The 16231-nt window shown below is 42.2% G+C and overlaps 1 protein-coding gene across 2 annotated transcripts in view; it reads left to right on the top strand.

Annotated features, from left to right (window-relative positions):
- Positions 1-5257: 5257 nt before the first annotated feature.
- Positions 5258-16231, top strand: part of LOC128706592 (E3 ubiquitin-protein ligase TRIM32) — a 33174-nt gene continuing 22200 nt past the window's right edge. For both annotated transcript variants that reach the window (XM_053801533.2, XM_053801534.2), the window contains exons 1-2: positions 5258-5408; positions 9272-10087. In XM_053801533.2, the coding sequence (XP_053657508.1) occupies positions 9278-10087 (810 nt within the window). In that variant the 5' untranslated portion in view covers positions 5258-5408; positions 9272-9277. The remainder of the gene's footprint in view (positions 5409-9271; positions 10088-16231) is intronic.

Genomic DNA, 16231 nt, shown 5'->3' on the forward strand with positions numbered 1-16231 from the left:
CCTGGTCCACCAAGTTGTTGCTGCTGGTGGTCCTGGTCCAGCTTTGGTACTTTCCTACTTACTGCTAAGATTAACAGCCAGCAGGTACAAGGGGATGTCCAGCATCTCTGTATTGTTGAGTCGAGGGTTTGAAAGTCAAGCCGTGAACTCTGCAGCTTAGGGTTCTGATCTACGGAACGACAGAATTAAGAATAAGCATAAGATTTTGTTTGGATTTTTAACCCCGGAGGGTTAGCCACCCAGGATAACCCAAGAAAGTCAGTGCGTCATCGAGGACTGTCTAACTTATTTCCATTGGGGTCCTTAATCTTGTCCCCCAGGATGCCACCCACACCAGTCCACTAACACCCAGGTACCTATTTGCTGCTAGGTGAACAGGACAACAGGTGTAAGGAAACGTGTCAATGTTTTCACCCGCCGGGAATTGAACCCGGGCCCTCCGTGTGTGAAGCGGGAGCTTTAGCCACCAGGCCACCGGGCCACCGAGTCATTTGGCTTAATTGTTATGACAGTTCTTGGTTAATTACTAATTCTAATTACAGTACAGTGGACCCCTGGTTCACGATCAGCTCCCAATGTGACCAATTATGTACGTGCGTTTGTACGTGTATGTTTGGGGGTCTGAAATGGACTAATCTACTTCACAATATTCCTTATGGGAACAAATTCGGTCAGTACTGGCACCTGAACATACTTCTGGAATGAAAAAATATCGTAAACCGGCGGTCCATTGTAACTTGATTAATTATATAATCTGTTTTATGACAGTCCTTGTTTAATTAATAATTATATTACAATCCTCAGTTAATTGATAATTTGACAGCAGTTATTGGTTATTTAATTTTATGACAGTCTTTGATTAGTTAAAATTTTACGACAGCCCTTGGTTAATTAATAATTCTGTGACATTTCTTTGTTTATTAATAATCTTAAGACAGTTCGTGTAGTGTATACTTGTAGTGTATATTGTATACCATTCTTGTAGTGTATACTTGTAGTGTATATTGTATACCATTCTTGTAGTGTATACTTGTAGTGTATATTGTATACCATTCTTGTAGTGTATACTTGTAGTGTATATTGTATACCATTCTTGTAGTACCCAACATTCTCCACCTGACTCTCCACACTATATACTCATGTACTCTACCCAGGCACTCATGTACTCTACCCAGGCACTCATGTACTCTACCCAGGCACTCATGTACTCTACCCAGGCACTCATGTACTCTGTCATACTCTACCCAGGTACTCATGTACTCTACCCAGGCACTCATGTACTCTACCCAGGCACTCATGTACTCTACCCAGGCACTCATGTACTCTACCCAGGTACTCATGTACTCTACCCAGGCACTCATGTACTCTACCCAGGCACTCATGTACTCTACCCAGGCACTCATGTACTCTACCCAGGTACTCATGTACTCTTTACCCAGATGTATTTGAAGATGTGTAATGTTGAGGTACAGTCCCTGGACCCATTATGTATCTGTGTAATGTTGAGGTGCAGTTCTTGGACCCACAGGATGGCTATGGTGATTTAAAGATAATCTGAACTTCCTCTGAAAAATAAAAATTATCTTTAATTCTCATAATTCGCTTTAATAATAATAATAATAATAATAATAATAATAATAATAATAATAATATACAAATAAAAATAACTCGTATAGAGAGGCTAAAGTGAGAGATGGAAGGTGCTCTCTCTCTCTCACTCTCTCTCTCTCTCTCTCTCTCTCTCTCTCTCTCTCTCTCTCTCTCTCTCTCTCTCTCTCTCTCTCTCTCTCTCTCTCTCTCTCTCTCTCTCTCTCTCTCTCTAACAGGTTTGAGAAGAGTCACGACTCAGTTACAGTCGTTGGTGTTCAACGGAACACCTCAATAAGGGCTGACTTCCCTATGACGTTTTCTGTCACGCTTTTTGTGACTGTTGTAACGGGAGTCATAATCTGTGTGACGGTCCTGTCTGTTGTAATGGGAGTCATAATCTGTGTGACGGTCCTGTCTGTTGTAACGGGAGTTATAATATGTTTGACGGTCTTGTCTGTTGTAACGGGAGTTATAATCTGTTTCACGGTCCTGTCTCTTGTAATGGGAGTTATAACCTGTTTGACGGTCCTGTCTGTTGTAACGGGAGTTATAATCTGTTTGACGGTCCTGTCTGTTGTAACGGGAGTTATAATCTGTTTGACGGTCCTGTCTGTTGTAACGGGAGTCATAATCTGTTTGACGTTCCTGTCTGTTGTAATGGGAGTCATAGTCTCTATGACAGGGGCTAACAGTCCGTGATTCAGTCCGTGGTTGAGGACGTGGTTCATGGTATGGTTCCTGGGGTGGTTCAGGGCGCCACTCATAAACAACGTCCTGCAGCTCCCTGGAACTGCAACTCTCCACACTTCCTCTCAGCGCTGGTGTTTCCTCTGTGTTAATTCTGGCAGCTTCTCGTGGTTCATGACGTGGTTCAGCTCCTCGTTGTTTTTTCTTGCGTCCACGCTTTTGTTTCCAGTCTACGTAGGTTTCGTCCAGCTTCTGGAGGGAAGAAAACTGGAAAACGACTTCTTGTTTGTCACAGAGACGCCGCTTTTTCCAGTCCTTTTCAAAGTCCAAAGTATCCACCAGACTGCGCTTCTGGGTCAGCCTGAGGACATCTTCTGGTTCCTGGACGTCCCTTCCAGGTCTGCCGTTCTTCTCTTCCTTCTCGGCCACCTCCTCTTCCTCCTTTATCATGTTATCCTGTGACTGACTTCCAGTACAGTCGAACTCTGGGTCACAGTCGAAGTGGAAGGTCCAGTCTCCTGTCTGGAAGGCCAACTCAGCCAACTCTAAGTCGGACATTTTGGACTTATCGTCCAGAGATTCTGACCAGAGGTACTAGGAGCACATTATTATTATATATCTTTGTCTAAAGTCTAGAGTCTTAGCACAAGTTTTCAATTTAATTTTATCGAGACTTAAGATGTGACTTGAAATATTTTGTTGGCTATAATATAGTTACTTTAGAATTAAGAGAATTGTATGTAACATTGTTATTGTGTATTATAGCAGTGGTGTATTATAGCAGTGGTGTGTTATAGTAGTGGTGTATTATATTAGTGGTGTATTATAGCAGTGGTGTGTTATAGCAGTGGTGTATTATATTAGTGGTGTATTATAGCAGTGGTGTGTTATAGCAGTGGTGTATTATATTAGTGGTGTATTATAGCAGTGGTGTGTTATAGCAGTGGTGTATTATATTAGTGGTGTATTATAGCAGTGGTGTATTAAATCAGTGGTGATAATAGTTGTGACAGTAGTGGTGATAACAGTAGCTACAGTAGTGGTACCAAGAGTAGTGGTGATAATATTAGTTACAGTAGTTGTGATAATAGTGACAGTAGTGGTGATAATAGTAGTGACAGTAGTGGTGATAATAGTGACAGTAGTGGTGATAATAGTAGTGACAATAGTGGTGATAATAGTAGTGACAATAGTGGTGATAATAGTAGTGGCAGTAGTGGTCATAATAGCAGTGACAATAGTGGTGATAGTGACAGTAGTGGTGATAATAGTAGTGACAATAGTGGTGATAATAGTAGTGACAATAGTGGTGATAATTGTAGTGACAATAGTGATGATAATAGTAGTGACAGTAGTGGTGATAACAGTAGTGACAGTAGTGGTGATAACAGTAGTGACAGTAGTGGTGATAATAGTAGTAACAGTAGTTGTGATAACAGTAGTGACAGTAGTGGTGATAACAGTAGCTACAGTAGTTGTGATAACAGTAGTGACAGTAGTGGTGATAACAGTAGTGACAGTAGTTGTGATATCAGTAGTGACAGTAGTGGTGATAACAGTAGTGACAGTAGTGGTGATAATAGTAGTGGTGATAACAGTAGTGCTGATAACAGTAGTGGTGATAACAGTAGTGACAGTAGTGGTGATAATAGTAGTGACAGTAGTGGTGATAACAGCTACAGTAGTGGTGATAACAGTAGCTACAGTAGTTGTGATAACAGTAGTGACAGTAGTGGTGATAATAGTAGTGGTGATAACAGTAGTGCTGATAACAGTAGTGGTGACAACAGTAGTTGTGACAACAGTAGTTGTGATAACAGTAGTGGTGACAACAGTAGTGGTGACAACAGTAGTGGTGACAACAGTAGTGATAACAGTAGTGGTGACAACAGTAGTGATAACAGTAGTGATAACAGTAGTGACAACAGTAGTGACAACAGTAGTGATAACAGTAATTGTGACAACAATAGTGACAACAGTAGTGATAACAGTAGTGATGATAACAGTAGTGGTGACAACAGTAGTGATGATAGTGATGATAACAGTAGTGATAAGTGGTGACAATAGTAGTGATGACAACAGTGGTAACAGTAGTGGTGACAACAATAGTGATAACAGCAATGATAGTGGTGATAACAGTAGTGGTGACAACAGTAGTGATAACAGTAATGGTGACAACAGTAGTGGTGACAACAATAGTGATAACAGTAGTGGTGACAACAGTAGTGGTGACAACAGTAGTGATGACAACAGTGATAACAGTAGTGATAACAGTAGTGGTGACAACAGTAGTGATAACAGTGATAACAGTAGTGGTGACAACAGTAGTGGTGACAACAGTAGTGATGACAACAGTGACAACAGTAGTGGTGACAACAATAGTGATAACAGTAATGATAGTAGTGGTGACAACAGTAGTGGTGACAACAGTAGTGACAACAGTAGTGGTGACAACAGTAGTGACAACAGTAGTGGTGACAACAGTAGTGGTAATAACAGTAGTAACAGTAGTGGTGACAGCAGTAGTGGTGACAACAGTAGTGGTGATAACAGTAGTGGTGACAACAGTAGTGGTGACAACAGTAGTGGTAATAACAGTAGTGGTAATAACAGTAGTAACAGTAGTGGTGGCAACAATGATAACAGTAGTGATAACAGTAGTGATAACAGTAATGATAACAGTAGTGATAACAGTAGTGGTGACAACAGTAGTGGTGACAACAGTAGTGGTAATAACAGTAGTAACTAGTGGTGACAACAGTAATGGTGACAACAGTAGTTGTGATAATAGTAGAGTAGTGGTGACAACAGTAGTGACAACAGTAGTGGTGACAACAGTAGTGGTAATAACAGTAGTAACAGTAGTGGTAATAACAATAGTAACAGTAGTGGTAATAACAGTAGTAACAGTAGTGGTGATAGCAGCAGTAACAACTAGGCGCACATTTTGGCGCGCAAAACAAAAGAAAATCAAATTTGGCGCGCACTCTGCCACAGTTGCCAGACATTGTTTACATTCAGAAATTTCTGTCAACAACAACACGTTGGGCCTACCGATTGGAATTTGCCCATTTTAGGCCTATTTTAACGCCTATTTAGCCCTGCTGACGCTGATTTTGATAGTTTTGGAGGTTAGTTATGAGGTTGTGGTTTTTTTTTATAGTAATGGGGGTTTGAATTAAGGGGAAATATATATGAAATATGATTAGGGGGTAATTTGTATTTTGAGGCATTTTGTGATTTGTAGGTCTTGAACTATTGTGGTCCTGGTCCAGATTTGTCTGGTCCACTAGGTGGTCCTGGTCCAGGTTTGTCTGGTCCACTAGGTGGTCCTGGTCCAGGTTTGGTCCACTAGGTGGTCCTGGTCCAGATTTGTCTGGTCCACTAGGTGGTCCTGGTCCAGGTTTGTCTGGTCCACTAGGTGGTCCTGGTCCAGGTTGGTCCACTAGGTGGTCCTGGTCCAGATTTGTCTGGTCCACTAGGTGGTCCTGGTCCAGATTTGTCTGGTCCACTAGGTGGTCCTGGTCCAGGTTTGTCTGGTCCACTAGGTGGTCCTGGTCCAGGTTTGGTCCACTAGGTGGTCCTGGTCCAGATTTGTCTGGTCCACTAGGTGGTCCTGGTCCAGGTTTATCTGGTCCACTAGGTGGTCCTGGTCCAGATTTGTCTGGTCCACTAGGTGGTCCTGGTCCAGATTTGTCTGGTCCACTATGTGGTCCTGGTCCAGGTTTGTCTGGTCCACTAGGTGGTCCTGGTCCAGGTTGGTCCACTAGGTGGTCCTGGTCCAGGTTTGTCTGGTCCACTAGGTGGTCCTGGTCCAGATTTGTCTGGTCCACTAGGTGGTCCTGGTCCAGATTTGTCTGGTCCAGATTTGTCTGGTCCACTAGGTGGTCCTGGTCCAGGTTTGTCTGGTCCACTAGGTGGTCCTGGTCCAGGTTTGTCTTCCACTAGGTGGTCCTGGTCCAGGTTTGTCTGTTCCACTAGGTGGTCCTGGTCCAGGTTTGTCTGTTCCACTAGGTGGTCCTGGTCCAGGTTTGTCTGGTCCACTAGGTGGTCCTGGTCCAGGTTTGTCTGGTCCACTAGGTGGTCCTGGTCCAGGTTTGTCTGTTCCACTAGGTGGTCCAGGTTTGTCTTCCACTAGGTGGTCCTGGTCCAGGTTTGTCTGTTCCACTAGGTGGTCCTGGTCCAGGTTTGTCTGTTCCACTAGGTGGTCCTGGTCCAGGTTTGTCTGGTCCACTAGGTGGTCCTGGTCCAGGTTTGTCTTCCACTAGGTGGTCCTGGTCCAGGTTTGTCTGTTCCACTAGGTGGTCCAGGTTTGTCTGGTCCACTAGGTGGTCCTGGTCCAGATTTGTCTGGTCCACTAGGTGGTCCTGGTCCAGATTTGTCTGGTCCACTAGGTGGTCCTGGTCCAGGTTTGTCTTCCACTAGGTGGTCCTGGTCCAGGTTTGTCTGGTCCACTAGGTGGTCCTGGTCCAGGTTTGTCTGGTCCACTAGGTGGTCCTGGTCCAGGTTTGTCTGGTCCACTAGGTGGTCCTGGTCCAGGTTTGTCTGGTCCACTAGGTGGTCCTGGTCCAGGTTTATCTGTTCCACTAGGTGGTCCTGGTCCAGGTTTGTCTGGTCCACTAGGTGGTCCTGGTCCAGGTTTGTCTTCCACTAGGTGGTCCTGGTCCAGGTTTGTCTGTTCCACTAGGTGGTCCTGGTCCACTAGGTGGTCCTGGTACAGGTTTGTCTTCCACTAGGTGGTCCTGGTCCAGGTTTGTCTTCCACTAGGTGGTCCTGGTCCAGGTTTGTCTGTTCCACTAGGTGGTCCTGGTCCAGGTTTGTCTGTTCCACTAGGTGGTCCTGGTCCAGGTTTGTCTGGTCCACTAGGTGGTCCTGGTCCAGGTTTGTCTTCCACTAGGTGGTCCTGGTCCAGGTTTGTCTGTTCCACTAGGTGGTCCAGGTTTGTCTGGTCCACTAGGTGGTCCTGGTCCAGGTTTGTCTTCCACTAGGTGGTCCTGGTCCAGATTTGTCTGGTCCACTAGGTGGTCCTGGTCCAGGTTTGTCTTCCACTAGGTGGTCCTGGTCCAGGTTTGTCTTCCACTAGGTGGTCCTGATCCAGGTTTGTCTGGTCCACTAGGTGGTCCTGGTCCAGGTTTGTCTGGTCCACTAGGTGGTCCTGGTCCAGGTTTGTCTGGTCCACCAGGTGGTCCTGGTCCAGGTTTGTCTGGTCCACTAGGTGGTCCTGGTCCAGGTTTGGTCCACTAGGTGGTCCTGGTCCAGGTTTATCTGTTCCACTAGGTGGTCCTGGTCCAGGTTTGTCTGGTCCACTAGGTGGTCCTGGTCCAGGTTTATCTGGTCCACTAGGTGGTCCTGGTCCAGGTTTGTCTGTTCCACTAGGTGGTCCTGGTCCAGGTTTGTCTGGTCCACTAGGTGGTCCTGGTCCAGGTTTGTCTGGTCCACTAGGTCCCAGTCCAGGTTTGTCTGGTCCACTAGGTGGTCCTGGTCCAGGTTTGTCTGGTCCACTAGGTGGTCCTGGTCCAGATTTGTCTGGTCCACTAGGTGGTCCTGGTCCAGATTTGTCTGTTCCACTAGGTGGTCCTGGTCCAGATTTGTCTGTTCCACTAGGTGGTCCTGGTCCAGGTTTGTCTGGTTCACTAGGTGGTCCTGGTCCAGATTTGTCTGGTCCACTAGGTGTTCCTGGTCCAGGTTTGTCTGGTCCACTAGGTGGTCCTGGTCCAGGTTTGTCTGGTCCACTAGGTGGTCCTGGTCCAGGTTTGTCTGATTCACTATCTGGTCCTGGTCCAGGTTTGTCTGATCCACTAGGTGGTCCTGGTCCAGGTTTGGTCCACTAGATTGTTGGTCCTTGTCCAGGTTTATCTGATACCTGGTCCACCAAGTTGTTGCTGCTGGTGGTCCTGGTCCAGCTTTGGTACTTTCCTACTTACTGCTAAGATTAACAGCCAGCAGGTACAAGGGGATGTCCAGCATCTCTGTATTGTTAAGTCGAGGGTTTGAAAGTCAAGCCGTGAACTCTGCAGCTTAGGGTTCTGATCTACGGAACGACAGAATTAAGAATAAGCATAAGATTTTGTTCGGATTTTTAACCCCGGAGGGTTAGCCACCCAGGATAACCCAAGAAAGTCAGTGCGTCATCGAGGACTGTCTAACTTATTTCCATTGTGGTCCTTAATCTTGTCCCCCAGGATGCGACCCACACCAGTCCACTAACACCCAGGTACCTATTTGCTGCTAGGTGAACAGGACAACAGGTGTAAGGAAACGTGTCAGAATGTTTCCACCCGGGCCCTCCGTGTGTGAAGCGGGAGCTTTAGCCACCAGGCCACTGGGCCACCGAGTCATTTGGCTTAATTGTTATGACAGTTCTTGGTTAATTACTAATTCTAATTACAGTACAGTGGACCCCCGGTTCACGATCAGCTCCCAATGCGACCAATTATGTAAGTGCGTTTGTACGTGTATGTTTGGGGGTCTGAAATGGACTAATGTACTTCACAATATTCCTTATGGGAACAAATTCGGTCAGTACTGGCACCTGAACATACTTCTGGAATGAAATAATATCGTAAACCGGTGGTCCATTGTAGCTTGATTAATTATATAATCTGTTTTATGACAGTCCTTGTTTAATTAATAATTATATTACAATCCTCAGTTAATTGATAATTTGACAGCAGTTATTGGTTATTTAATTTTATGACAGTCTTTGATTAGTTAATAATTTTACGACAGCCCTTGGTTAATTAATAATTCTGTGACATTTCTTTGTTTATTAATAATCTTAAGACAGTTCGTGGTTAATTAATAATTGTATTACAGTCCTTGGTTAATTAATAATTTTATGAAATTAATTGGTTAATAAATTTACGACAGTTATTGGTTAATTAATCATTTTACGAAAGTTATTGGTTAATTAATAATTTTACGCAAGTTATTGGTTAATTAATAATCTAACGACAGTTCTTGGTTAGGTAATAAATTTCTTTTTTAATTTCAGGTCAGCATGGACGAACACGAAGTTAATTGTACGGTGTGTATGGAGCCCTTCGAGGAGGAGCGCCACAGCCCCCGCACTTTGAGGTGCGGCCACACACTCTGTACCCCCTGTATAGAGGCACTCTTAGACCGGGCGCACCATGACAGGCTCTGCCCTGAGTGCCGCAAGCCGCTGAAAATCTCCGCCGTGGGCCACATCCCTGTCAGCTACACAATACTGCGGCTGGCACGTGCACTCTCCAGCGCCACATCCGAGCCACACATCAGGGTGCAGGTCGAGGATGGGGAGACATGCTTGCAGCATGGCGCCCCAATCATGTCATGGTGCCAGAAGTGCAATGTGTGGAGGTGTCGGGAGTGCAAGTGCCCAAAGGAGTGCACCGTCTTCATGAACCTGCCAGAGGCACTGCTACACATCAAGCAAGCGTACGTCGACTGCACCAATGGTAATATCTCCCGCCTTGCTGACCAGAAAGCCATCTATGAGAAAAAGAAATCCGAGATAGAGAAAGAGATGCTAGCCCTCAGAGAAAAGAATAAAAAGATCGAGGAGAATTTAAAACGCTTTGATGCTAGCATCGACAAGTTAGAAGAGTACGAAGCACAGACAGTGGAAGCCAGTTCGTCTAGACGGTTAGATAAGGTCCTAGGTCTAACTAACAGCTTTCTTAAAGATATGGAAACGTGGCTGGGAGATCTGAAAAGGTCAGCGGAGTCTGAAAAATCCTCTTCTCTAAGGGTGGCACCAGCGACTGTGAAGGTGCAAGCACCAGTACCGAAGCCTGAAGTTCCTCTCACCGGACCTCTAGACTTTGCGGTAATTCAATTATTTATATACAATACAGTAAGTCCTTGACTTACAAACACATTGGGGCCTCCTGAATTGTGTATAATAATGATATACACAATAATGAAATATGCAATGGTGCCTGTGCTAACTTTCCTATGGTGTAGAAATATACCTAGTTGGATGAATCTTATTGTGGCTAGCTGGTCTAGTGGCTAGCGCGACGGGCTGGAGTTTTGAGACTCTATGACCGCGGGTTCAATCCCGGCCGGGGGTATGGTTTATTTGCAATCGTGTCATTACGATTTCTTAAGTCATGTTGACGGCAGTGAAGGGACTTGAGCTAGAGTTCGTCACGGCCACGCTAGCTGGAGATTCGTCTGTAAAAACTTGCATTTGTGGTCACAGAGGTGCCTGTGCTAACTTTCCTATGGTGTAGAAATATACCTAGTTGGATGAATCTTATTGTGGCTAGCTGGTCTAGTGGCTAGCGCGACGGGCTGGAGTTTTGAGACTCTATGACCGCGGGTTCAATCCCGGCCGGGGGTATGGTTTATTTGCAATCGTGTCATTACGATTTCTTAAGTCATGTTGACGGCAGTGAAGGGACTTGAGCTAGAGTTCGTCACGGCCACGCTAGCTGGAGATTCGTCTGTAAAAACTTGCATTTGTGGTCACAGAGGTGCCTGTGCTAACTTTCCTATGGTGTAGAAATATACCTAGTTGGATGAATCTTATTGTGGCTAGCTGGTCTAGTGGCTAGCGCGACGGGCTGGAGTTTTGAGACTCTATGACCGCGGGTTCAATCCCGGCCGGGGGTATGGTTTAATGAAATATGCAATAGTGATATACATACACGATACAGAAGATTCTCAGCGTTTTTATAAGTCATGGACTTACTGTAGTCGACATCTTACAGAATGTTAGTTAAGCATAAAACCACTAACATGCTGAGCATTTCAACCCGACTAATATTTACACACCACTTAAGCCTAGACGTAGCTTCTTAAGGGGTCAATTTTAATTACGCAATATTACAAAAAAAGAGAGAGGTGGTAAAATTGTAACAATTGGTACAGTTTACATTGGTACAATTTTAAGTGTGTATTAATACAGTGGACCCCCGGTATACGATATTAATCCGTTCCTGAGAGCTCATCGTTTGCCAAAATTATTGGAAAGCGAATCAATTTTCCTCATAAGAAATAATGGAAATCAAATTAATCCGTGCAAGACACACAAAATATGAAAAAAAAAACTTTTACCACGTGAAATATTAAGTTTAATGCAATATAAGAATTACAATAACAATAATAACAATAGAATAATAACAGAATAATTGACACTTACCTTTAATGAAGATCTGGTGATGATTGATGGGATGGGAGGAGGGGAGTGTCGAACTTGTTTAGAAGGGGAATCCCCTTCCATTAGGACTTGAGGTAGCAAGTCCTTTTCTGGGGTTACTTCCCTTCTTCTTTTAATGCCACTAGGACCAGCTTGAGAGTCACTGGACCTCTGTCGCACAACAAATCTGTCCATAGAGCTCTGTACCTCCCGTTCCTTTAAGATTTGTCTAAAATGGGCCATAACATTGTCATTGTAATAGTCACCAGCACGGCTTGCAATAGCTGTGTTAGGGTGATTTTCATCCATAAAGGTTTGCAGTTCAACCCACTGTGCACACATTTCCTTAATTTTTGAAGTAGACACAATGGATTCCACAACTAGCATAGGCTTCTCAGGGTTAGCCCCAAACCCTTCAAAATCTTTCTTAATTTCCATACTAATTCTCACCCTTTTTACCACAGGGTTGACACTAGAAGCTTTCTTGGGGCCCATGGTGACTTATTTTGCAGAAACAAGCACCAGAAACAGTGATAATATGGATAATATAGAATGTACCGAATGTATCCATAGATGCGCGCACACTGGCTGGCTTGTAAACACTGGCACGCACGGGGCAGTTCAGGCCTCACATGGACGCATCCCGGACAAATCACGTGTGGCGGGTTTTTTTAACGAGTGGCGAGGCAAAATTTTTGCGTTAAAATGTATCGAATACCGGATTTAATGTATACCGATGCCATTGAATGCCGGGGGTCCACTGTATTTCAAACTGGTTCAGTGATCTTAATTGGGATTTATTAAGTACTTTTAAACTGGTTCTATCGTTTCATATTATGAGAAGGTTATAAAAAATGGCGAAGAAATAGGAATTAGTTGGAGGAGTTAGTTATGTTTGGTATAGTGAAGTGTTGGCATAGTTATGTTTGGTATAACAAAGTCTTGATGTAGTTATGTTTGGTATAGCAAAGTCTTGATGTAGTTATGTTTGGTATAGCAAAGTCTTGATGTAGTTATGTTTGGTATAGCAAAGTCTTGGTGTAGTTATGTTTGGTATAACAAAGTCTTGATGTAGTTATGTTTGGTATAGCAGTCTTGATGTAGTTATGTTTGGTATAACAAAGTCTTGATGTAGTTATGTTTGGTATAGCAAAGTCTTGGTGTAGTTATGTTTGGTATAACAAAGTCTTGATGTAGTTATGTTTGGTATAGCAAAGTCTTGATGTAGTTATGTTTGGTATAGCAAAGTCTTGGTGTAGTTATGTTTGGTATAGCAAAGTCTTGATGTAGTTATGTTTGGTATAGCAAAGTCTTGATGTAGTTATGTTTGGTATAGCAAAGTCTTGATGTAGTTATGTTTGGTATAGCAAAGTCTTGATGTAGTTATGTTTGGTATAGCAAAGTCTTGATGTAGTTATGTTTGGTATAGCAAAGTCTTGATGTAGTTATGTTTGGTATAGCAAAGTCTTGGTGTAGTTATGTTTGGTATAGCAAAGTCTTGGTGTAGTTATGTTTGGTATAACAAAGTCTTGATGTAGTTATGTTTGGTATAGCAAAGTCTTGATGTAGTTATGTTTGGTATAGCAAAGTCTTGATGTAGTTATGTTTGGTATAGCAAAGTCTTGGTGTAGTTATGTTTGGTATAACAAAGTCTTGGTGTAGTTATGTTTGGTATAGCAAAGTCTTGATGTAGTTATGTTTGGTATAGCAAAGTCTTGGTGTAGTTATGTTTGGTATAACAAAGTCTTGATGTAGTTATGTTTGGTATAGCAAAGTCTTGGTGTAGTTATGTTTGGTATAACAAAGTCTTGGTGTAGTTATGTTTGGTATAGCAAAGTCTTGATGTAGTTATGTTTGGTATAGCAAAGTCTTGATGTAGTTATGTTTGGTATAGCAAAGTCTTGATGTAGTTATGTTTGGTATAGCAAAGTCTTGGTGTAGTTATGTTTGGTATAGCAAAGTCTTGATGTAGTTATGTTTGGTATAGCAAAGTCTTGATGTAGTTATGTTTGGTATAGCAAAGTCTTGATGTAGTTATGTTTGGTATAGCAAAGTCTTGATGTAGTTATGTTTGGTATAGCAAAGTCTTGATGTAGTTATGTTTGGTATAGCAAAGTCTTGATGTAGTTATGTTTGGTATAGCAAAGTCTTGGTGTAGTTATGTTTGGTATAACAAAGTCTTGATGTAGTTATGTTTGGTATAGCAAAGTCTTGGTGTAGTTATGTTTGGTATAACAAAGTCTTGGTGTAGTTATGTTTGGTATAGCAAAGTCTTGATGTAGTTATGTTTGGTATAGCAAAGTCTTGATGTAGTTATGTTTGTTATAGCAAAGTCTTGGTGTAGTTATGTTTGGTATAGCAAAGTCTTGATGTAGTTATGTTTGTTATAGCAAAGTCTTGATGTAGTTATGTTTGGTATAGCAAAGTCTTGATGTAGTTATGTTTGGTATAGCAAAGTCTTGATGTAGTTATGTTTGTTATAGCAAAGTCTTGATGTAGTTATGTTTGTTATAGCAAAGTCTTGATGTAGTTATGTTTGGTATAGCAAAGTCTTGGTGTAGTTATGTTTGGTATAGCAAAGTCTTGATGTAGTTATGTTTGGTATAGCAAAGTCTTGATGTAGTTATGTTTGGTATAGCAAAGTCTTGATGTAGTTATGTTTGGTATAGCAAAGTCTTGATGTAGTTATGTTTGGTATAGCAAAGTCTTGATGTAGTTATGTTTGGTATAGCAAAGTCTTGATGTAGTTATGTTTGGTATAGCAAAGTCTTGATGTAGTTATGTTTGGTATAGCAAAGTCTTGATGTAGTTATGTTTGGTATAGCAAAGTCTTGATGTAGTTATGTTTGTTATAGCAAAGTCTTGATGTAGTTATGTTTGGTATAGCAATCAAGGTGAAGATTTAAAAATTTGCCCTCGGTGTCTTATAATGGGGAAACCATCGATCAATATGTCGAGTTGAATATTAAAGCTCTATTTCCAAACAGCATATATGCTTTGTACTGAGAGCGAGTTTGTTGGCCATCATCAACCCCTTGATGCTGGTGATGGGCTCTTGATCTAAGGAATTGGATCTGTGCTCCAGTTCCCTGAATTAAGCCTGAATACCTTCCACATCCCCCCCAAAGGTGCTGTATAATCCTACGGGTTTAGTGCTTCCCCCTTGATTATAATAATAATAATAAAATAATGGGTCATCCACGTAGAATAGGAGAGGTTACCTGTCTTGTTTTTTTTAGTGACTTTATGAATGAGACTCCAATAGGATTAGTTAGAGCTAGATATAGAGTATTTGGGTAATTTCTAAGTTCTAGTATGGTTGTCTTTTTCCTAAGTACAGTGGTACCTCGGGATTCGAACTTAATTCGTTCCAGAAGGCTGTTCGAGTGTCAATACCGGACGAATTTGTTCCCATAAGGAATAATGTAAATTAGATTAGTCCGTTTCAGACCCCCCAAAATACACTTACATAAATGCACTTACATAATTGTTCGAGTTTTGAGGTGTTCGTATCCCGAGGTACCACTGTATTTGAGGCTGGGATCTTGCTTGCTACTCTTGATCCACACTACTCTTGATCCTGTGATAGAGAAGAAGACGTTAAATTTGTTGGCCGTGTCTGTAGGCTGGATATGAGGTTCATCTGGTTTATTTAAGGTTATCTCTGCTTTTGGACAGTTTTCGAGAACCCAGGGTTTCGGAGAGGGTTTTCCAGGTCTTTTTTACGTCCCCTTTTATTTTGTTAAATCTGCATGCATAATAGCGGTTTAGACTTTCAAATTAGATTAGTAAGTACATGTACAGTGGACCCCCGCTTTACGATCAGCTCCTAATGCGACCAATTATGTAAGTGTATTTATGTAAGTGCGTTTGTTTGTGTATGTTTGGGGGTCTGAAATGGGCTAATCTAATTCACAATATTCCTTATGGGAACAAATTCGGTCAGTACTGGCACCTGAACATACTTCTGGACTGAAATAATATCGTAAACCGGCGGTCCACTGTATAAATGTCTGGATTGTTTTTCACGTTCTTGTTTCTTATCAATTGCTTAGTGTCTTTGCTGTGATCTGCTTAGTTTTAATTGGACAATATCTGTTTATAATGTTATAATGGGCCTGCTGGCCCATGTGAGGCAGGTCTAAGTCACCTCCCGGCTTAAACCACTGACCCACCTAGTCAGGTAAACTCATATCCACTTAAGGAAAGAGCACGGCATAAGGCCTACCACAAGCTAGTCAGGTCCAACTCACACCCACCCACACCCACTCGTGTATTTATCCAGCCTATTTTTAAAACTACACAACGTCTTAGCTTCTATGACGGTACTCGGGAGTTTGTTCCACTCATCCCCAACTCTATTACCAAACCAGTACTTTCCTATATCCTTTATTTATTTATTTATTTATTTATTTAAAAATTTGTGCACACATACAGAGGTACAAAAAATACAGAAAAGAGCAGTATGCCAAAGCCACTTATACTATGCATAGCATTACGGGCTGGCTTAAAATTAACTTAAGATGAACTAAGCAATGATGACATCGGTGATAAAACTTTAATGTAAACAGATTACTATAAAGCACAAGTGAGTATTACAAAGACAGGTCATATGGTTGTATGCATTGTTGTACATTCAGTAGAATGGAGTATTCTGTTAGGTAGTGTATTTAAAAAATAATAAAGTTAGATTGGGTTTTAGGTTTAACATTTATGTGATATAATTGTGAGAAACATTCAAGATATACAATTTATAAGGTTCAGTTATTCAGTATTTATTTGGTTTTGGGTGAGTAAGTGATCTTTGAGAAGAGACTTGAATTTATA

The sequence above is a fragment of the Cherax quadricarinatus genome, chromosome 98 (assembly GCF_038502225.1).
Source record: "Cherax quadricarinatus isolate ZL_2023a chromosome 98, ASM3850222v1, whole genome shotgun sequence".
Taxonomy (NCBI): Eukaryota; Metazoa; Arthropoda; class Malacostraca; order Decapoda; family Parastacidae; genus Cherax; species Cherax quadricarinatus.